This window comes from Mustela erminea, chromosome 7 (genome assembly GCF_009829155.1).
Source record: "Mustela erminea isolate mMusErm1 chromosome 7, mMusErm1.Pri, whole genome shotgun sequence".
In the NCBI taxonomy this organism is placed as follows: Eukaryota; Metazoa; Chordata; class Mammalia; order Carnivora; family Mustelidae; genus Mustela; species Mustela erminea.
In genome coordinates, this window is record NC_045620.1 from 90305122 (window position 1) to 90329048 (window position 23927).

At 36.4% G+C, this 23927-nt stretch overlaps 1 protein-coding gene and 1 long non-coding RNA gene across 4 annotated transcripts in view; one reads left to right on the forward strand and one right to left on the reverse strand.

Annotated features, from left to right (window-relative positions):
* EXOC6B (exocyst complex component 6B) overlaps positions 1-23927 on the reverse strand; it is a 615706-nt gene that overhangs the window by 182707 nt on the left and 409072 nt on the right. For all 3 annotated transcript variants that reach the window (XM_032352447.1, XM_032352446.1, XM_032352445.1), the window contains one exon: positions 4043-4184. In XM_032352447.1, coding sequence (XP_032208338.1) covers positions 4043-4184 — 142 coding nt within the window. The remainder of the gene's footprint in view (positions 1-4042; positions 4185-23927) is intronic.
* The window catches only part of LOC116595742, a 40735-nt gene that overhangs the window by 7829 nt on the left and 8979 nt on the right, over positions 1-23927 (forward strand). Inside the window, exon 2 of the long non-coding RNA XR_004287849.1 lies at positions 15573-15721. This is a non-coding gene — a long non-coding RNA (uncharacterized LOC116595742). The remainder of the gene's footprint in view (positions 1-15572; positions 15722-23927) is intronic.

Genomic DNA, 23927 nt, shown 5'->3' on the forward strand with positions numbered 1-23927 from the left:
ATCAGAGCTTCCCCAGGTGGCCTCCCCGCAGAAACCAACTTGGGGCTCCTTACATCGTCGAGGCCTTAAGGCAGTTGGACTTCTTAGGCAACAGCTAAGGGGATGGTGGCAGCAATGCCTTTTATGACTGAGACACCTAAGTCACCAAGGCCACTTCTGCCACATTCTGTTGGTTATAATCAAGTCACAAACTTGCCCAGATTCAAGAAAAGGGGAGTTAAATGTCCTATCTTAATAAGGTCATGTGAAGGTTCCAGATAAAGGTGTGTCTATTGCTTTAGACCTCTTTGAACAATGTCATCTGCCTCATAGATCTGAGTTAGCCTCTAGTATTGCCCTTCAACTGGAAAAACTACCTTTTAAAGAACTTGTAGTACAAACCTGGGAAGCAAATTATCTTAACTTCTCTTCATTTGAAATGTCTTTATCTTGATTTGTGAAGGGTACGTTTTACAAAACAGAGTTTTAGGTTCACAGGCCTTTTCTGTTTTTCTTTCCTTTCCTTTCTTTCCTTTGAAGATACTCTATTGCCTCTGGTTGCACTGATTCTGATAAGCAGCTGTCATTTTTATCATTGCCTTTCATTATGTCTTTTCTTCTTGGGATGCTTTTAAGACTTTCTTTTATTTATTTATTTTTTATTTTTTTAGCAATCTGACTGTAATGTACTTCAGTGTGGCTCTGTGTTTTTCCTGCTTAAGATTCATTGAGCTTTTTGAATCAATCGGTTAATGCTTTTTACGAAAGGTGGGAAAAAATTCAGCTATAGTTTATATTGAATATATCCATAGGCAGATTTTTAAAGGCCCTGTCTTCTGTTTTCAACATTTCTGTTATCAGTGGGTCTATTTCTATTGCCTGTCCTTTCTTGTTATGGGTCACATTTTCCTTTCTCTTTGCATGCCAAATCTTAACTCTTCCTGTAAAATTGTTGAGGTTATGTGGTTAAGAGTCTGAAATTTTGTATACGTTCTTCTTCCTTCAAAGACAGTTGAGTTTGGTTTTGGCAGGCAGTTATTTTATTGGTAGATGACCTTTATCTTGTTAAGTATCATTAGGATTTGTTAGGGTAGATCAAGATTGGCTCTTACTCAAGAGCTTCAGTACTCTTAAGGCCTAACTTTCTGGGGTCTTACTGAATGTACAAGATGATTAGCTGGTCTTCAACTTTGGTTGGTCAGAATTCTAATGTTTGGCTTTCCTACTCAGCTCACAGATCCTCAGTTGGCGAAACTCTGCCGGGCCTCACAGGATTTTACCCTCTGCAAATGGCAACTCAGTTTTTGACCAAAGACTCAAGGGCTCTCCAATGCAGACTCTTACAGCTAAACAATTCTTTTCTCTCTCGAATCTTGCCCCACAAATCCCAGCTGCCTCACCAGAGCTTGGGCCAATCTCTGTTTTTTTTTGTTTTTGTTTTTGTTTTTTTGTTCTGTTTTGTTTTTTCTGTGTTAAACTCCAGTTTTGATTTGGGTTCTACTTTCCTGGGCACCTATTTGGATAGTGCCCCCCAGACAGAAAATGAGATTGAATGTCAAGTTTACCTTATGCATTTCCCCTTTCTAAAAAATTACAGCCTTGTGCTATCTACTGCCCAATACATGAAAAGAATTGTTCTAATCAGTTTTACAGTTGTTTATGGCAAAAAGGTGATGTTGATATTCCGGTGACTGAAACTGGAAGTCTACAGTAATTAATTAAAACCAGAACTGCCAATAAACCTTAATTTTTAGCCATCAAAAATCCATTGGGGAGAGTATGTGCTATAGTGAGTGCTGTGAAGTATGTAAACCTGGCAATTCACAGACCTGTACCCCTGGGGCTAATAATACATTATATGTATAAAAAAATTTAAAAAATTTTTTTAAAAATCAATCAAGGGAAACCAACAGGCAGTAAAAATCTTAAAAACTGGGAAGAAGTATTAGCACACTTTTAGAATTTTCCACTGATTTTCTTAGAATTAGAAAAAAAATCTCAAGTTGTCATAGAATTTCTGTGCTTCTTCATTTCTCATTGATATAGCACAATGAACACCAGAACACTCTCTATTTCTTCCTTCTCTTCCCTAACCAGAACTAACTTTGTGTCAAGGGGATGATTCACGATGAATCAACTATCCCAATAATGATGGTCCTCTGTCACTTTGACAGATAATCTTGTGGCCTCCCTTAAAGGTGGAGGTGACTATGTAACTGTGCCATTACCAATGAGACAGGGAAGTTTGTTAGGGATCTCCTGAAAAGGTCTTAATTTTCTTAATAAAAGGAATAAGTGACATTGGCCTCTTTTTTCCTGTCTTGAATGTAAGTCTCCTCCTCTTTTTTTTTTTTTTTTCTAACTGAAGTACAGCTGACATACAATATTATATTATAGTTTCAGGTGTACAACATAGTGATTTGACAATTATATGCATTACAAAATGCTGACTACAAGTGAGCCACCTCAAAGTTATTACAGTATTGATTATACTCCTTAAGTTCTAATTTTCATCTCTGTCAGGTTTTTTTTTTTAAGTAGAATTTTGTACCTCTTAATCCCCATCACATATTTTACCCATTCCCCACCCTCCCTTTGGAATTCACCAGTTGGTTTTCTGTATTTATGAGTCTATTTCTGGGGGTGGGGGGTGTTTTATTTTTTAGATTCCACATTTAAGTGAACATGTGTTATTGTCTTTTTATTTCTGACTTACTTCACTTAGCACAATACTCTCTAGGTCCATCCATGTTGTTGTGAATGGCAAGACTGTATTCTTTTTTATGGCTGAATAATATTCCATTGTAGATATATGTCACATCTTCTTTCTCCATTCATTTATCTGTGGACACTTAGGTTGTTTCCATATTTTGGCTACTGTAAGTAATGCTGCAATCAACACAGGAGTGCATGTATCTTTTCAAATTAGTGTTTCTGTTTTCTTTGGGTAAATTCTTAGAAGTGGAATTACTGGGTCAGATGGCATTTCTGTTTTTACTTTTATTTTTTGTAGGGAATGTGAGTCTCTTCTGACTATAATATAATACATGTATGAGAAGGAATAATATGTATGAAGAGGAAAAGTCCACACAACTCTAAGTATGGCATAAGAGAGTGAACAAAAGAGCCTGGGTCCTCTAAATGGCATACAATTTCACTCATCTGTGGAATCTTAAAAAACAAAACAAGTGAATAAACAAACCAAAAGCAGAATCATACCTATAAATATGGAGAACAAACTGATGGTTGCCAGAGAAGAGTGAGTGGAAGGATGGGTAAAGAGGTGAAGGGGTGTGGAAGATACAGGCTTCCCGCTAAGGAATGAAGTCATGGGAATAAAAGGCACAGCCCAGGAATAGTCAGTAACACTGTAATAGCACTGTATGGTGACAGGTGGTAGCTACACTTGTGGTGAGCATAGCATGAGGTACAGAGAAGCTGAATCACTATGTTGTACACCTGAAACTAATGTAACACTGTGTGTCAACTCTACTATAGAAAAAAAAAAAGAGCCCAAGTCCTTGATGATATCACTGAGCAACTAAATCAATATAGCAACTCATTGTCTCTAAGAAAAATAAAACCTATTTTTTTAAATCACTCTGTCTAACATTTTGTTTCTACCTACAATAGAAAAGCATCTCCAACTGATAGATGCACACACATTCGTTCTTCAGATGAAGAAGAGTTTGCAGATAAGATGTAAAAATAGGTTTAAAATTAAAAAAAAAAAAGTGGCTGGGCACTGCATTCTTCTGAAGTCTTCGGACAAATCAGGTTTTCTTTGGTGTGTATTAAATGCATGTCTGCCTTGTATCACCCTCTAGATGGCAAACTTGTTTGTGGCCAGAGATCTCTGTTCTGTGTAGGGGCCTATGCACCTCTGGGTGCTCAAATCAGCTTACTGATGGACCATTTCTACGTGCCCTTCAAGTTGTCTCCGCCATCCAGGTATTCAACTCCATCAGGAATGAAGACCCCACAGACTTTTTTTTTTTTCTTCATAGAAGTGAGTACACACACAGGTGAAACAAACAAGCAAAGGGATGGTTCCCTGTCTTACGTTCACATTCTCTGACATCCAAATTGAACTGCTGTAGTGCTCCCAGGGTGAGCTGTCTTACTTCAGCTTCCAGCAAGAGCTGCATCAAGGATGTGGCTAAATGCTTGCAAGCTGACATACACGCCGTCTGGGCCACCTTTCCCTGGAATAACAAGAGTGCAAACCATAATGTTAAAGGACTGAATGAAATCCCAACAAAAATTATCAGAATTTATTTTTCCATTAGGGATTCCTTTAAGGTTTTCTCCATCACGATATCTTCGGCATTGAAAAATCTTGGATGAATAGCGCCTGGTGGCAATCATCTTAAATATTACCTTCATCACCATGAGTAATATAGCTATAACATTAAACTAAGATTTATAAAGCCCAGCTATTTATTCAAGAAGCACTTTTTCCCCCAAATCAACGATAGATAAGCAATATTTAAAATCTTAATTAGATGAAAAAGGAATTTTTCTGTAGAGAATAAATTTCAGAAAGTCCCTTCCAAAATTACTATGATTCTAAAGATATACTTATTTATTTATTTATTTGAGAGAGAAAGAGAGAGAGAGAACAAGATGGGAGAGGTGCAGAGGGAGAGGGAGAAGCTGACTCCCCGCTGAACAGGGAGCCAGATGTAGGGCTCGATCCCAGGACTACGGGATCATGATTTGAGCCGAAGGCACACAATTAACTGACTGAGCCATCTAAGCAATCCTGAAATTACTATAATTCTTAAGAAACAAATGTAAAACATCATCCCCTAAGTTATCCAGAAATCAGAGTGCTTATGGCTTTATCATTTAACACACAAAAAATTAAAAGAACAATTAAAATTTCCAGAAAATAAATAATTAAAAGGATGAATTTTGTTCCTTTAAAAAATGAACACTGAGGGGTGCCTGGCTGGCTCAGTTGGTGGAACATGTGATTTCTGACCTCAGGGTTGTGAGTTCAAACCCCAAGTTGGGTGTAGAGATTACTTAAAAAATAAAATAAAATAAAATCTTAACAACAAAAAAAGTGTTCTTCAACTATATGGTTCTGTTTGTATGTTCTGAAGATCCCCACTCTGGATGATTTAAGACAACAAATGGAAATACTTAATTTAGGGAGTACTATACAGGCCAACTGAGAAATAAGTTACATTATAAACAAAATCCACTTAAATGGTTTGCATTCAGTTAAACCCACTGGAGACTGGGAACCAACAGCACATGAAGAAGAGCCAGAAATTTCACCAGTTATAGGCTCTGGGCGAACAATCAAGAGAGGGCACATCAAAGATGTGAGAAGCCTTGTCTGTGGCTTTTGAACAGTGAGAACAGGAGTGGAGTAAAGCAATGAGGATAAGACTAAAGCAGATGCCCAGAGACAGCGGTGCAGATCAGAAGCCAGAAAAACGGGTAAGAAACTACCTCTTGGGCATTACCATACGCCCAAGATACGCTACAGTTAAGCAGCTGACATCTTATGCTATTTCATTTCATTCTTAGAATCACCACAAGAAGTTGGTATTCTTTCTTCTTGTAGATGAATACACTAAGACTTTCTAGGAAGTTCAGAAATTTAGACAAACTCACACAGCTCTTTCGTATTTTGACCCAGTCCTAAATCTGTATCTTTCCCCTACACCATCACCTATAAAGCAGTAGTAATTCTTACACTGTCTTACAATAAACCATGGAGAAAAACCTGGTCCAGATGATAACAGGGTTTATGGGTTATCCAAGGCATAGACTAGGCCCACACAGGTACGAGAATGGCAGTTCAGGGGCCAACTACTCCAATACTGAGTACTGGCTGTGCCTTCCTTTTTAATGTGTAACCCAACATAATTATCTCGGCCAAGACAGATACTTAAAGAACCTGACAAGCTGAACATAGAGATGCTGTGAAAATCAAAGAGCTAAAAGCCCAGTGAAACTAGAGGCTGAAGAAGATAGCATTGGAAAGGCTTGTTTCAGTGGCCAAAACAGATTGCCAAGGAGAAGCAAAACTGGACTGGTAAAATGAAAAGATAGCTTAAGAGTCAGAAAGTTCCAATTTTTATTTACCACCATTTACTGGCTGTGCAATTTAGGATAAGTTAGTTGATCCTCCTGAGTCATTATTCATCTCAAAATAGTAAAGGGCTTATTAACCTTAACATATTAACATGAAACACAGACTTGGCTTTCAAGTCCCAATCAATATATATCAATCAATAAAGCAAAATGCACTTACACATGACCACGTGTTATACTACTTTTAATATACTGTTATTTAACTGCCCTCCAATTACGTTTCACCTTACTTCCCTTCAAGCTAATTATTTATTTCCAAACAAAATGATAATTGCAGAAACGAATGTTTTCATTGTTACATATTTTGCTAAATCAAGAAAGCATTTTGGAACTTTGCTAATTCACAGTTCACTACCCATTCCCCCTTTCACTTCCGGTTTCCATTACCACCGCGGTGTCCATAGGTTTTCTAAGAATGGATAAACACAGACTCGGGCAATAACAACCAACACACTATGCAATAAAGATTGGTGGTTTCACCCTATTCTTTAAGTAATCTTATTACGAAGTGGATGCTAAGAACATACAGCGAAAATCTCTAGAACAGAATAAGGATTTAGGACTTAAGAAAACCTAAACTTATGAAAAGTCCCATAAAACTCCCTTTTGGATACCTCTAAGAAGAGTTTCAAATCAGTCTCATCACATCTAGGCTGTATCTTATGAAGCTGTAATAGTGCCAATGTACAATGCACAAAAATAAAGATGGAATGCAAGACAAGATGAAAAATGAGCTAAGAATTATCACCATATTTTGAACATATGAGGAACCTGGGATGCAGGGAGATTTTGAGTCACAAGGTCTTATAGGTAGCTCAATCGGCAACATCATGTTGCCTCTCAATGCATCTATACTATTAATATACTCCAAGACAATAAGTAAATAACACCTAAATGAACTGAAAGTCCACTACCAAAGCACTTAAATAGTTCACACTAGTTTTCAATCCAGTTACAATTACTTTTTTTTTTTTTTTTTAAGTTTGGGAAAGGGAGAGGAGTCAACCAAAGAGAAAACTCATGATGTTAATTCAATGTCAGGCTTATGACTATAGCAAGAACCATCGCTGGGCATGAATCAAGACCCATGAAAATACTTTTTTGATTTTTACCATGTAGCTCTTTGGTAACCAAATCAACTCATTTACTTCAAAAACATATCCAGATTCATATTCTCTAATTCAAAATATCTTTTTTAATCTTCTATTCTATTTACTGTCTTCCTTGTATCATAATACTTCACACAGGGTGATATACTGCATTATCATATCACATATGTACATCTGCTCAAAAAGCAGAGGGTTTGCAAGGAAAGAAACTATGGCACCCAAACTGTGCAAAGTAGGTATACACTAATACCTAACTTTGTATCTCATAAGTATCTGATTCTCTTTACAAAAAGGGAGGAGATAGCCACTGTTTCTGACACAAAGACACAACTAAACTCAATTAAAACAATGTATAAGAGGGGCACCTGGGTGGCTCAGTAGGTTAAGAGTCTGCCATAGGCTCAGGTCATGATCCCAGCATCCAGCTCCCTACTCAGTGGGGAGTCTGCCTCTCCTTCTCCCTCTGCTGCTTCCCCCATTTCTGCTTTCTATTCCTCTCATTCAAATAAATAAACAAAATCTTTAAAAAAAAACCCACAAATGTACAGAAATCTTCCAGATTCCGTCAAAGTCCTACAGAAAGCTCAGTACTCATCACATTCAATTATGATGCACTTCGATGACACACTAAGTGCAATTCACTGTACACAAGTGAACAGAGGTGAAAAGCTTAGAGAAAGCATCACCATCATCAACCAAATATCTCTATCACTATCACCAGAGCAGCTGCCTTGATTTATTGAGCACTATATTCCAAAGTTTTGAAAGTACTCTCATATAATTCTCATAAGAACCCCATGAGGTATTTAATCCTCAATTTATAGATACGAGGAGAGAGGGGTTAAGCTATTGACTGTATCTTGTAACTGGTGGATCTAGGATATGAATCCAACCCTGTCAGACTTCAAAGACTTAACAATCATTTGATCCTGCTTCCCAGGAAAGGGACTTTGGTAGTTGCTACCTGTTTCTCTTGCTCTGTGACAAGGGATAAGGGAATGAAGAAGACAAGAATATACAAAGCATACAAAGGCCAGGATACTGAGTGAAAAGTTTTTTCTCCTTTCCCCATCAAAAGAAAGCTGAGTTCACAGTAGGAACTGAGAATGAACTCCAGTCATTGTCAACCTACTGGGATCAAACCCTGAGTCCAAGATCACCAAGGATCTTGTCTTACTCACTGCAAATGGCCAAAGCCAAATTCTTCCTTCTCAGGATAATTTTAGCAAGTCTCAAAGTAAGACAAAAGCCGAGTGCCAGGAACTATGCTGTGAAAGAGAGCTGTCCTTTCACACCAACTTTTGCTTCTGCTTCCTGAATAACACTCCCTTGCTCACATTTTGGTTTGTCAAATTTTTCTTTCTCAAGTTATTTAATGAATTATTTCACTGTGAAACAGGGAAAAGTTCAGACACAGAAAGTGATGTCTACCAAGGAGAGTACGAACTACTCAAAGAGAATGTAAAGCGCCCTATAAATTGTTCTCTCTCTATATATGTACCTAGGTACCTCTGCTTCCTTAACCTTCAACCCTGACCTCTATGGTAGGCATTTCCTTTAATATGGATCTTTGTCTTACTTCTGCCTGCCTCATGGAACTTGATTTTTAAGTTCCTTTCCTTCGCTGAACAAGGAAGCTACCTTGTTCCTTTTTCCTCAATAGCCCGTAGGTCTGGATGAGGCCACTTCATTCCTGAGTACTAAGCCTCCTATCTACTTACGATGGACATTCCATAAGTTACATTTGGAGAAGCTCTGGATCTTTCCATATGTTTCTGCCAATTGGAACCCGTGCCTGGAGCTTTGGTTCCCATGTGCCCCAGAAATCCCACAATAAATTTTTACTTCACTATGATACTTAAGCTACCTTAAAAATCACACATTTTCCCCAAGTAGATTTTTCCCACAACTGAATTCATGTCTTACAATCCTGTCCAAAGAATATTCTTAAAATCAATGAGAGAATCTGTATAAGTATTCACTCATTAAAATCACACACAAATCCCCATTATAGAAAAATGAAAGTTCTCTAACAGCTTAAAAAAAATGAGGCCCAAGGATGATGATCAAAATATCCTGGACAACATATGAGGTGTTCTTTGAGCCATCAGTACAGCCTACAATGAGATGGTGAACCCCTAGTAATAAAAAATAAGAAGAGCATAGCAAAAAAATAAAACAATCCTTACCTAACTTGGTCATCAAAAAATTAAAAAGTCCAGGGGCGCCTGGGTGGCTCAGTGGGTTAAAGCCTCTATGTCTGGCTCAGGTCACAATCCCAGAGTCCTGGGATCGAGCCCTGCATCGGGCTCTCTGTTTGGCCGGGAGCCTGTTTTCCCCTCTCTCTCTGCCTGCCTCTCTATTTGTGATCTCTGTCTGTCAAATAAATAAATAAAATCTTTTAAAAAAAATTAAGAAGTCCAGAGATAAAAGCCTAGTCCAAAGAAAACTGGGAGTTTCTACTCAAGATGAGGATGGAAGGAGAAGTCAGAGGAAGGATTTATCGGATGCTATAAACTCAGTTCAGAGACGTATCCACTTACTTTACTTATTCTCAATCATGTTTTAAGAAACACAAAAAATCTTTAAGAAACACTTTTTGCAATGCATGCTTTTGTTGAGGTATAATTACAAACAGTACATATGCAAATCTTAGGAATATTGCTTGATGACCTTTTCATATGTAAAAACCTATAAAACTGCCATCCAGCTCAAGATACAGAACATTTCCATAAACTCAGAAGTTTCTCATGCCCTTTTCAAATGAGTAGATCCACCCAGAGATAACTCTAGATTAGAATTATCTCTAACTCTACTCAGTAGATCCACCAGAGATAACTCTTCTGACTTACAGCCCCATAGATAAGTTCTGCCTGTTATTGAACTTCATATAAAAAGAATCCTACAGTCCTCTTCTGTGTCTAGTTTTTTGCACTCAGCATGTTTTTGAGATTCATCCATGGTATTGTATGTATCTACAGTTTGCTCCTTTTTATCGTGGAGGACTATGACTAAATCACCATTTGTTCATTCATTTTGTTCTCCTGATATGTATATTTGGGTTACTTGTATTTGGGGGCTATTGTGAATAAAGTCTTTTAAGGGGAAATATTCATTTTCCTTGGAAAAAATACCTAGGAATAAGTTGCTAGATCACAGGGCACCTGGGTGGCTCAGTGGCTTAAAGCCTCTGCCTTCAGCTCAGGTCATGGTCTCGGGACCTGGGATTGAGCCCCACATTGGGCTCTCTGCTCAGCGGGGAGCCTGCTTCCTCCTCTTTCTCTCTCTTTGCCTCTCTGCCTACTTGTGATCTCTATCTGTCAAATAAATAAATTTTTTAAAAAATCTTAAAAAAAAAGATTGCTAGATCACATAAACTGCCAGAGTTCTTCAGAGTGATTGTGCTATTTCATACTCCCATGAGCAATATACGAGAGTTATTCCCTATCCACTCCAACACTTGGTATTATAAGACTTTTTAATTCATGCTATATTGCCGGTGTGTAGTAGTATCTTATTGTAGTCTCAATTTGAATTCCTTCATTCTGTTAAAGCATCTTTTCATATGCCTACTGCCCAAAAGGATAACCTCTTTTAAAAAGTACCTGTTCGAGTTTATTGTCCAGGTAGGTAGTGACTGGAGGTAGAGACAGTCAAACATATTTTTATTTATTTTTTAAAAGCTTTTATGTAAATTCCACATATATAACATATGGTGTAATATTAGCTTCAATACAGTGTACATTATAGTATTCAATACTAGTATACAACATAGTGATATGGCATAAGCACCTTTGTTGAAAATCAGACTCCCTATTCTGTTCCACTGATCTTTTTGTCAATCTTTATGCCAATACTTCACTCTCTTACTTACTAAACCTTTACAGTAAATATAGGAATCAGGAGGCATAAAGTTCTCTAACATTATTCCCCCTTTTCAAAATAGTCTTGGCTATTTTATTTTAAATTTTGTAATTTCCTTATTAATCTTTAAATCAGCTTTTAAGCGTCTATACTCATTTCCTTGAAGATTGGTCTAGCTGGTACAATTCGACATACATAGAAGAAAGGTTACATCATTATGTATCATGGATGCCCTAGGGCATTGGGGTTTAATTCTCACCCACAGCCTGGTGGAGAAGAACTTTACATTAATTTTGGGAGAACTGACATTTTAATAATATTGCATCCGTAAATGCAGTATACTTTCCTATTTAGTTAGATCTTCTTTAATTTGGGGGGGTAATGTTTTACAATTTTGAGTGCACAAGCTTAGCACATATTATTTTGTTACAGAGTATTTCCTGGTTTTTGATGTTGTAAATGACATTAATTTTTAATTTCAGATTCTAATTCCTCTTTATTAGTACACAGAAACAGATCTGCTTTGGGGCACCTGGGTGGCTCAACTGGTTAAGCATCCGACTCTTGGGTTTCGGCTCAGGTCATGATCTTAGGGTTGTGAGATGAACACAGGGCTCCACTTGAGTCTCTCTTCCTCCCCTTCTGCCCCTTTGCACCCTCCCATCGCCACTTGTACTTGTGCTGATGTGCACTCTCCCTCTAACAGGAATAAATGAAATCTTTTAAAAAAGAAATAGATCAGTTTTTTGCATAGTGACCTTGTACCTTGTGGTCTTACTAAACTTAGTTTCACTACCTTCTTAAGAAAATCCCTTAGAATTCTCTACGTAGACAATGGTGGGTTGTTTTTTTTTTTTTAAAGAAAACATTTCTCGGGACGCCTGGGTGGCTCAGTGGGTTAAGCAGCTGCCTTCGGCTCAGGTCATGATCCCGGCGTCCTGGGATCGAGTCCCACATCGGGCTCCTTGCCCTCCACAGGGAGCCTGCTTCTCCCTCTGACTCTGCCTTCCACTCTGTCTGCCTATGCTCGCTCTCGCTCACTCTCTCTCTGACAAATAAATAAATAAAATCTTTAAAAAAAAAAAAGAAAACATTTCTCATTCTCCCCTCCTTTCAATTAGCTCACTTTGTATTTCTTTTAGTTGCTATTTTGCACTGAGGTAGCTTCCAACAGCATGCTGAGTTAGAATGCTGAGAGCATACGTACTTGTCTTGTTCCTGGTCTTAGAGGTCGAACATTCAGTCTTTTACCATTAAATAAAATGTAAGAGTAAAAAGATACTCTTCTATTAGATTAAATAAGACTAGATTTGGGGCCCCTGAGTGGCTCAGTGGGTTAAGCCTCTGCCTTCTGCTCAGGTCATGATCTCAGAGTCCTGGGATCGAGGGCCACATTGGGCTCTCTGCTCAGCAGGGAGCCTGCTTCCCCCTCTCTCTCTGTCTGCCTCTCTGCCTACTTGTGATCTCTGTGTGTCAAATAAATAAATAAAATCTTAAAAAAAAATAAGACTAGATTTGTCTGCTGCGAAGTTAGTTGTTATTTTTTTAAGAGTGTCCATTTCTGCTAAATGCTTTATCTGCATCTCCTGAGACACACACTTCTCTCTCTCTCTCAAACACACACACACACACACACACACACACACACACACACACACAATAAGCTTATTCCTAACAAAGAAACTGAATTTATATTTTATAACCTTCCAATGAAGAAACTCCAGACTCTGATTATTTCACTAGTGAATTCTATCAAGTATTAATGGAAGAAATGAAACCAAGTCTAGACAAAACCTTTCCCAAAATAGATGGGGGAGAAAACATTTCTAAAATGCATTTTATGAGATCAACATTACCCTAATGGCAAAATCCAAGGCAAAGATGATATAAGAACAGAAAACTATAAAGAAACATCCTACATAAACACACACACACAATTTCAACACAATAGCAAATTAAATCCAGCATTACATAAAAAAAGATGATATGTTATGTCAAAGTGGGGTATATTACATAAATGTGTCTGCTATCAATTCCTAATTTATTTCTGTTGCAGATGGCAAAATGGTAAGAATTTATACCTTTTATATTTATTGAGACTTGTTTTATGGTCTAGAATGTGCTCTAGCTTAGTGAATGTTGCATGTGCACTAGGGGAAAAAAATGGTGCTGTTGGTGGAATGTCAAGTTGTTTGATATTACAGTTCAAGTCTTCTGTAGTCTTATTGGTATTTTATCTATTTGTTTTATCAGTTACTTAAGGAATGCTAAAATTAACAACTATAATTGTGAATCTATCGATTTGTCCTTTCAGTTCTATCAGTTGTTGTTGTTGTTTTTTAATACAGTTGAGGATCTATTACTGAGTGCAGACACATTAAAGCCTCTGAAAAATTCTCATTCTCTCCGCTACTTCTGAGTCTCCAATACATATTACAACTTTCAACTGTGCTCCACCTCTCTTTTATGCCCTATTCCACTTTTTAAAAATTAAAAATAAAATGTGTATTCTTTTTTTCTATGTGTCTAAGTTTTGATGTTTTCTATAGATCTTTGAGTTGACTTACCTTGACTTCTGCTTTATTGAGTCTGTTGTTAAACACATTTAATCCATTTTTAAGAGCTCCCATTAATGGGCTCTTCACTACAAATCTGTATTTTGCTATTTAAAACACACATTTGATTTTTAATATATGTTCAGATAATTTTTTTTGGTATTGTCTATTCTTTCCTCTGTTTTCTTTAACATTTTAATCAGTTACTTTGAAATCTCTGTCTCCTGGCATATCTGGATTACCTAACGATCTGTTTCTACTGACTGTTTTAACTTTTGATTACGGATCAGTTTTTTTGCTTATTATCACTTTAAAAACCTCTATTTCGTATGCCATGTATTGTAGATAAGATGCTACAGAGGCACTAGATTATTTTATCTTCCTCAGCAGAGTTTTGAGTTTGGTTTAGGCAGGCAGTTAAATTATTAGTAGATCACTTTCATTTTGTCAGGCTTGTTTTTAAATTATAGTGGGTCTATTTTAATTTCATCCTTCGTCTTAGGAACTTGTCCTTAATCCCTACCAATGGCTTTACTGATGTTTAAACAGAAAGGCCACATGCTCATCAGATCTCTCTGTGGGTCCAGTCCTCAATGTCTCAGCTGTGCAACTTCAGAATATTTGTTCATTTATTAATATTCTAGCAGCTGATGTCTTCTACAGCTCCAGAGTACACCCTATTCATGTGAAGCTTAGAAATCAGCCAGGAACTGAAAGGGAATTTTATAAAGACATATTGGGAGTTCTTTCTTGGTGTTTCTTCCTTCTTTGGCTTCCTATTCCTCTGAAACCAATTGTTATTTACATCCCAAGCATGGATTCCCTTCATTTTTTTGACAATTCTCTGGTTTTGTATTTTGTATATAAATATATATATAAATATAAAAACATTTATAATTAGAAAATAAGTCTGATTGAGCTTTGAGAGCACAACTAGAACCCAGAAAGAAACTTTTTAATTTGCCAGTATATATTAACCAGAAAAAACTTTATTTTATATGCCTAGTCTTGATTTCCATTATCAGCTTGGCAAACATTTTTTCCTTATAAAGAAAATGCATTCACATATGGGTCTTATGAACTCACAATAAAGGATAAAAGGTATTATAGCCAGTTAATCATAATCAGTACATGCCCATTACAAAACAACAAAAACACCAGCAAATACCTTGACTTTTATGTTCTACTGCCATAGACCAAACAGTGTTAAGAGCAAAACCAAACAAACAGGAAAATATATAAAGGTAAATAAACAAATTATAGACATGTGGTTTATAATAAACACTAAATATGATGCCCTAGAACACTGATGTTAATCTTTGCCTCAGTTCTGTCATCGGAAAAACAGAACTGTTATAATGGTTAAATAAAAAGAATTCCCATGTAGTATCTGGCATATATGAAGCACTCGGTAAATGTCTTATGATTATTTTCATAATTTTTGTTCCTCTGATCCTGAGTATAAAAAACAGTTGACAAGACATTGGGTATATTTGCTTAAAATGTAAGTATTTTATGAGTTCGTAATATTTTACTAACCGTTTACGCCTTTTATAGAGTTGTATGATTTTCTTTTTAACCAAAAAAATTCTGCCACACAAAAAAAGTGGAAAGTGTACTTCCCGTTCTGAAGCAAATCAAGGAGAACATGCAATTAAGTGCTAAATTGAGCAGAATAAGCTCTAAGTGCTATATGATTTTAGAAGAAACGGTTATGAGGCCAAAATAGTCAGAGAAGGCTTCACAAAAGTGGTAGGGTTTTCTGGGTGACCTTCATTACATCCCAAAAACAACAACACGGAAATGTTTTCGAGCGGCTTCCAATTTGAAATGAGGTCATATAAAGTACTCTACAAATAACAATTATTACTACACAAACCTCCATAGAATAAGAAGTCCTCATAATGAGAAATAAAAACTCTTCCTTTCTCTTCCCTCAATTCCTGTTCAGGTTAAAGGTCAACTTCATCAAGTCATCTCATTAACACAGAAATGTCTTTGAAGGTATTCAGTCTTTGCCATGCTTGACATTTCACCAGACTGCAACCAAGACGCCAAAGAATCAGATTCAAATATTAATGAGCAAAAGGTCACAATGAGGTAATCTCCAAAGTTCTATTAGTTCCTGTTTTCTGACCCTATCCAATTCCCCCTCTCCTTCTCCAGTCCTCTCTTACCACCTACATTTACAATCACTGGATTCATTTCAAGATATACCCTCTAAACTGTAATTTCACTTTAAGTGAATTTTAAGTGGAGGCCTCCCAGATGCTGATTCCCAATCCAAGGGTAATCTGTAGAGCCATCAAGTTAAAATAAAGAGAAGAGAGAGAATCAGCTAAGAACTATATCAAATTTTGATATTTAACTGCTAGAACAAAAAAAAAAAGAAAAAAGAAACACTCTCTTTCAAACTTTCCAATAAGCTATTTAATAATGTGACAAAGCAGAGCGTATTAAAATATTAACCAAAGCTTCCAGGAAAACCTCTATAATCTCAATTGTTTATTCAAGACCTTTACAAACCTCATAAAAAATTAAGTGGGCTTGGAAAAAACACACCACAGCCATAGGAGAAAGTTTACAAAACACAATGGTACAGACGCCTGACTGTCTGCCAGCCAGTCGCTTTTAACTTCCACATACAACTTATTACTCGGTTCCTAACTGGTCGATGCTCTAAATAAGAGCATTCCTCCTCCCAAACACCTCATTAGCCTGAGTTTCTTTTTCACTTTTTTGAGCTAACGTATCCTGTAGGTGCTTTGGTTCATTATTTTCTGCCAATACAAATACTTCATTTCAGAATATTTAAAACCTTAGGCTCCTCTGAGGGAACTCATTTAAGATCTTCTTTACAACAATTTCATTAGCTCTCTAATTAATCTTACTATGGGAGAACAGTGCCTGAGCCATCACGTCCATTTTACGGTAAGTGGTAGTGAAAACGAGACAGGACTAGACTGGGAGAGAAACGCAGAGAAAGAGCAAGGACTTTGGTTCATATTAATTTAGGTTCAAATCTCAGCCCTATCACTTATGTGACCTTTAGGAAAGTTACTCAATCTTGAGTAGACTTAGCTTGCTCATCAGTAAAGTGGAGATAATGATGCCAACCTTGCAGAAATTTATGCAATAAAATGGGATAACAGAATACAGAGACCAGTACAGTATCTGGCACATATGAGGGTCTCAATGAGTGATAGGTAGTTTTTATAAAATGTTCTTATCTTTGGGAGAAGTACTGCAGATAGCTCAAGGAAATGTTTACATGAAAACTGACTTGGGTCCCAGGCGGAATTAAATATTCCACGATTCCGGAGAGGCAGTTGCAGAGAGTCAACAAATACTAATGTGAGCTGGATTTGATCAACTTTCATAAGTGTAGAAATCCACTCTGAGTTACTCCTGTCCTAGGAAATTGAGCATGAAATATGAGTATTTCATTCAGTCTCAGTAAGTAAATGCTCTTAAACCATTTATATTCTAAGGAAACACACTGCATACTCTCCCCATCCCCATCTTTGCCCCTTCTGAAAGGCCCTACAGGAGCTGTAAAGAGGAAACTTCATCACAGTGTATCTGTGTGAAAGCACCAAAATATGTTAACAATTAGAAAAGAGGAAACCTGAAAGACTGCCTTGTTAATTAAGGAACTCGCTATCAAAGAACTCATTAAAAGGTAATGAAACCAAATGGCTATTAAAATAAATACCCACTGAATAAAGATTGCCTGGCTAACAGCCCTTCAGTGTAACTTTTTACAAACACTCCTAATAGAAAGGAGCCAGAAAAAGATGAAAAACCATGAAAATGCTAAAACTGAGATTGAAAAAACCAGCATTCAAGTTATCCTGAGTAGGAAGTAGAAGCTGAATTAAGAAAAATGTTGCTAGAATTCAGAATATGGAGATCAAACATTCTTGGAAAGTCTTCTACCATCCATCCCTTGATCTCAGAGACCCTGAACATTACATAATCCAGAACCAGGCAGCTGTTCCTCTCTCTACTTGCTACTCCTGGCCAGTAAGAATATGGTTCTCCCTATTCCTCGTGTGTCCCTCAACTACCCCCAGCCACCTAGCTTCTTTCTTAAATCTGAGCAGAAGCTGTATAACTTGAAGAGATGGCATAAAGCTACAGTTAAAGGAAAACTCAGAGGCACAGTCCCATCAGCAAAGGAAGAACAAGAGCGAAAGAGTCTCTATGACAGGACATGCTAGAAATTGACTATTTACATCATACTCCACAAATTTAGAAAATTTTTAGAGAAGCAGACAATGGTCATAGGAATACAGCGCCTCCACTCAAAAAATACATGCAGACTATGTTATTTGCCTACTCGTTATCCCTGCTCCCTTCTACATTAATGAAATAATCCTTGGCAACACAAGTGGAATAATTACGTTTCTCAGTCTCTTGTCAGATATGGAAGGCAAATGACTTGAAGGCAGAAATGTCTTCAGAAATCCTCTTGCCTGCTCCCTCCTTTCCGCTGTCTAAATAGGGACATAATGGCTAAATTTCTACAGTTACCTTGAAACCCTTAGAAAGGGGTCAAGAGGTTATAAATGCCTTAGCCGTGACATTCCTGAGCTTCTATGTGATTATAATTACGGGACTTGTTATTGTGTGAGAAAAGACAGTCTTAGGTATGAAAGCCACTGAAGTTAATTAGCTGTAATAACTGATAACTTAAAAGCCAGTAGAATCAAAATCAGAGATGAGGTGTGCATGCACATCATTACTAAGTACACAAATAGTTTGGGAAAGGGATGTGACTACCATTAAATGGAGAAGAGGACAGGATGAAAAGCTGTCTACTCTCTTTGTTTTTTGACAAAGATACAATATGTAAGGAACTGTATCCGAGGTTAAGTGGGAGAATAAAATACTAGCACATGGCCCAAGTAAAAATGCCATAAAATGAAAAGGCGGTGGAGGGGGTGGTTATAGCAATCTGCAAAGGTTAACTTTATGTATCAACTTGACTGGGTCACAAGGTACTCGAATATGTGGTCCAACATTAAACTGGATATGTTCGGGAGAGTGTTTTTAAATGATCTTAATATTTAAATAAAGAGACTGAATAAAGCAGTTTCCCCTCCCTAAAGTGGGTGGGCTTCATCCAATCAGTTGAAGGCATGAACAGAACAAAAAGGCATATCCTCCTGTGAGTAAGAGGGACTCCTGTCTAACTGCCTTGAGCTGGAACATCAGTCTTACCTAGCCTTCAGACTTGAACTAAAAAACGGCTCTTAATAGGTCTTGAACCTGCATGCAGGCTTTCACTCCAGAACTTACACAAACTTCCTGGGTCTCTAGCTTAACAACTGCAGATCTTAGGGCTGCTCAGAAGCCATAATCACATGGGCCAATTCCTATAATAAACCTTTTACACACACAATAAACCTTTCTCACACAGACACACACACACACACACACACACACACACACACACACACACACCCCCCTTATTGGTTCTATTTCTCTGGAGAATTCTGACTAATACAGCATCTGAAAGACACAAGTCCCAAACCTCAGAAAATTATATATTAAAGGATAAAAAGGAAACTTTCAAGAAAGTTGTTGGTATCATTATCTAAAAGATAAAATAATCATTTCTAATAAAAAATGAGCCTAAAGCAATAAGAAGAAAACAGTGTGAGGAGAAATAACATGATAAATCCAAAAGTCAACAGGAAATATAGAGATGGGTAAGATAAAAGGGTTCTAAGAATACCAAAAGCACAGTAGCTATACTGAGTCCCACGTAAGAGGGAATAAATGCAGAACTCATGCTATGGAAAATTAACCAAGTTATGGGAAAACAAACATGAGACATTCTCCCAGAACTTGGTATGAAGCTAAAAATGATAATAGAAAAAATGATCAATTTGAACACAGAAGATAAAGTTAGCATCAGGTCAAATGATGTTTATAAAGGGAAGCCAAGAAAAAAATGAAACGTTAAGAATAATCAACACAGGGCTGCTAAGTGACACAGTCAGTTAAGTTCTGAATCTTGGTTTCAACGTACATCATGATCCCAGGGTCATGAGATCAAGCCCCACATCAAGCTCTACACTCAGTGCAGCATCTGCTTAAGACTCTCCCTCTCCCTGTGCCCCTCTACCCTAAAGTAAGTAAATAAAATCTTAAAAAGAGAGAAAAATCAATGTATCAGGAAAAAATATTTACAGAAAAGTACAAGCATTCAGGTAGAAAATTATGTTGTTAAACAAAATCAGATTTCTCTACTGTAACACCAAGAGGTAGATGACAGTGGAACAACAAAGACAGAGTATCATAGGAAAAAGGTGATATAAAAAACTATTTCAATCAAGCTAAAAGGTGAGAAGAAAACATCATGAAATATACACAAGGCCTCATAAAATACACAACAAATATCTTTACTTAAAGATAGGCATTGTGAAAGCCATGGTCTAAAGCAAGCAAACTAACTGAAAGTGAGATAAATTTAATACTTGTCTTGGAAATGAATGTAAATTTCAGTATTTACTGCTGGAAAAGACATAATATAGAATATAATACTGTAATAATAATAATAGTAATACTCTTGATCTAAAACACTGAGACATGCTAAAAATATAGAAGAGGAAGAGGGAGATAATGAAAATGTATTAGTAAATCACTTATATTAAATATGTCACAAATAAAACTTTTCATACTAATTCTAACACTTAGAGGATTGTAAGTTGAAGAATATTTTGAAAAAAAAAAAAAAGAAAGAAAGAAAGAAAGAAAAGGACTTCCGTTCTTTAAAGCCCTGGAGATGCGCAAAGCTAAAAAATATGGCTTATGTACCAAATGAAGGAGAAACAAAAGAAACTTTAAAAAGAACAGTGGTGCTGAGGTGGCTCAGTTGGTTAAGTGACTGCCTTTGGCTCAGGTCATGATCCCAGAGTCCCAGGACTGAGTCCTGCCTCAGGCTCCCAGCTCCACAGGGAGCCTGCTTCTCTCTTTGACCTTCTCTCCTCTCACGTTCTCACTCCCTCTCTCAAATGGATAAATAAAATCTTAAAAAAAAAAAAAAAGAGAAAGAACAAAACTAAACACTTATAGCAAAAATAAACAGCACAATAATTGTATATCATTTAAATTACCTTATTAGAAGACAAAGGTGAGCCAAAAAATTAATGAAACTGACAGATAAAATAATGGGTAAAGGCATATAAAGAAAAAACAAATGTAAAAGAAGAAGTAGTAATATATTAATAAGATGTAAGTTCAAATTCAAGGCAAACGTTATTAAACAAAAGTCATTTCCTATCAGCATTCTAAAATAAAGAAAGGTCTCACTGCCACAAGCCCTAACATGAAGCATAATATTGCATGAGAATCCATTTAAAAAAACCGTAGAACCAAAGTACCAAAACCACAGATAGTACCTGTGGGAAAGTACCAAAAACCACAGATAGCACAATGATAGTAAGAGATCTTGAGAGAATACACTGAGACTTGGACAGATCAACCAGAAAAAAGTTACCATAGTAAGTGAGGCCTGAATAATAATGTAATAACATGGATATAAAAGACACATATATTGAACTTTGTGTTTTGTGGTCAGGAAATGTCTTCTAGTCAGTAAATGGGATAATATCCAATGAAATCTTAAAAGAGCTTTTTAGCATTGGTGCTTAAATGGATAGCCACATGCCTAAACATAAACCTCTACTGTTTCGTCATTCTAATATATAGAAGAAAATACCTAACATACCCAAACAAAAAGTTACAGTTTAACAAATCTTCTAAAGATTTGTTAACAAGAGAAAAGTTTTTAGAATTCAGAGTACAGGATTTCTTAGGACACAATGAAAAGCTAAGGACCCAGGATAGATATAAAACTGAATATAGAAACTACAATAGAACTGGTATCCAGAATATATAAAATACTTTTCCAACTTAATAGGAAGAAAAATAGCCCAGTGTAATAGGGGGAAAACATATGAGTTGGCACTTGATAAAAGAAGATCTATGAACAGCCAATGAGCATATGAAAGGTGCTCACTTAGCAGGAGGTACTGGGGAAATGATAAAACCACACAAAAAACGCCAGTACCTACTCATTACAGTGACTATAATTAACAAAAAGGATGACAATACCAAATGTTGACAAGAATTTTGAGCCACTGGAACTTTTATACATTGTCTTTAGAAACATGAAATGGAATAGCTACCATTAAAGACCATGTGGCACTTTCTTACAAAGTTAAAGACATACATTTATTTATCATTTGACACAAAAGCAAATTAAAATTAAAATCAACATATGGGTTAATCTTAACATTCAAAAATAGAGAAAACTAGACATTATGAGACTCCCAACTCAATGCAATTAGAAATGTATGTAAGAATTTATAAGGTTTTGGTCAAAATTACATCTATATTTAACTACCAACTTAAGAGTACAGAAGAACATATTTAGTGACACCACAGGGATGTATCAGGGAAAATCTTATAAATTAAGTAGCTGATTTTCTTTAACAAATAACTAACAAAGTATTAAAAAAGAAGAAGAAGAAGAAGAAGAAGAGTATCCACGGATAAAAAGAGACTTAGAAGCCTTGCAAGGACAATGCAGCTGATATAAAACAAACCTTCCCACCAAGACCCACTGTAAAACTTGATGAAATAATGCAAACAAAACAAAATAAAAACAGCTGTTTGAAGGCATCAGAGAGCAAAGGAGGATACAAAGACTTAGGGAAACAAGAGAAAAGTTAAACTCTGAGGTGACGTGGAATTTCTCCAGTGTTTCTTCCCTTTGGGGAATTTGCTTATTCCCAACACGGGGGAATGGAAGTTGAGAAGAAAACTGGAACTGCTCAATCATATGGAGTCAAATAATAATGAATTCAGCACTCTTACTCCAGGTTCCCCAAAACAAATACAGTCAAAATTAGGGAAGAAGATGATGTTAGAGGAAAGTATACTGCAGAGAAAAGAGATTGACATTCTTTACACTGTTTGCTTTTACTTAATCCTAAACTGTAAAGGGGGCATGAAACAGAATGACAATCAAGAAGAGCTGCCAATAAGTGAGAAAGCCAAGCAGAATGTAAAAGCAGTCTCAAGGGGCTAGGCAGAAGTTTGGAGATCAAGGTCCACCAAGGAGGAAGAGTTCTGGCAAACAGCCCAAGATTCAAGCTGAAATTCCAGCAGGACTATACCTTTTGATTACACATAAACCAGAAACAGACTAATCTTTACAAAGCCTTAAGGACAGCCTGCTTTGCAGCGAGAATACATGGTCCAGAACTTAAAAAGTTATCAGAAGTATCAAATGACAGAAATAGATCATGAGAGGGGGTGGGGCAAAACAAGATAAATAAATAGAAACCAAAAACCCTTGGATAATTCAGATACTGTAATTATTGTATGAAATAATGTTTACAAAACTGGTAATGAGATAATTTTAGACCAGAGATCCATCACTAGAAAACTGATAAAAATTCTAAACTGAAAAACACAAGTCCTGAAATTAATGGCTCAATAGATGTTTTTAATGCCATATTAGATAGAGCAAAAGTATTAATTTACTAGAAGATAGGTCCAACCAGATATTCAGACTCCAAGAAAGAAAATCAGATGTATAAAACAAATTATTATATGAAAAGTATGAAACACAATAAAAAAAATCTAATATATTTTTAATACAGCTAATGTAACTAAAATTCCTATGAATAAAGGGAAAAAAGAAAGAACTGAAAAGAAAAAATAGTTGATGAGATCCTGGCTGGGAATTTTTCAAAACTAATGAAGGACATTAAGCCCCAGATCCAAGAAGCTCCATGAATTTCAGATAAAATAAATAAGAAGAATCCCGCATCTAGAAACCTTTTAGTACAAATACAGACAATTACAGGAAAAAAGAAAATATTCCTTTCTATTCCTAGTTGTCTGAGTGCTTTTCACCACAAAAGGGCATTGGATTTTTTAAAGATTACTTTTCTGTGAGAATTGAAATTATAATGTAGTACTCTTCCTTCACTCATTAATGTAGTGTATTGATTCCCTTATGGTGGACCAGTACTGCATTCACAGGTAAGATCCCAGTTGGCCTGGGTGTACAACACTTTCAATATTCCTGGATTCACTTTGCTAGTATTTTTTTTTTGAGGGTTTGTCCTTCTATATTTATGTAGAATCTTGATCTATAATTTTTCTTGTGGTGTCTTTATTTGGCTTTGGTAGCAGGGTTAATGCTGATCTCATGGAATGAGTTAGGAAGTCTTCCTTGCTCTTATATTTCCAGCAGAGTTTATGGAGAATTGATATTAAT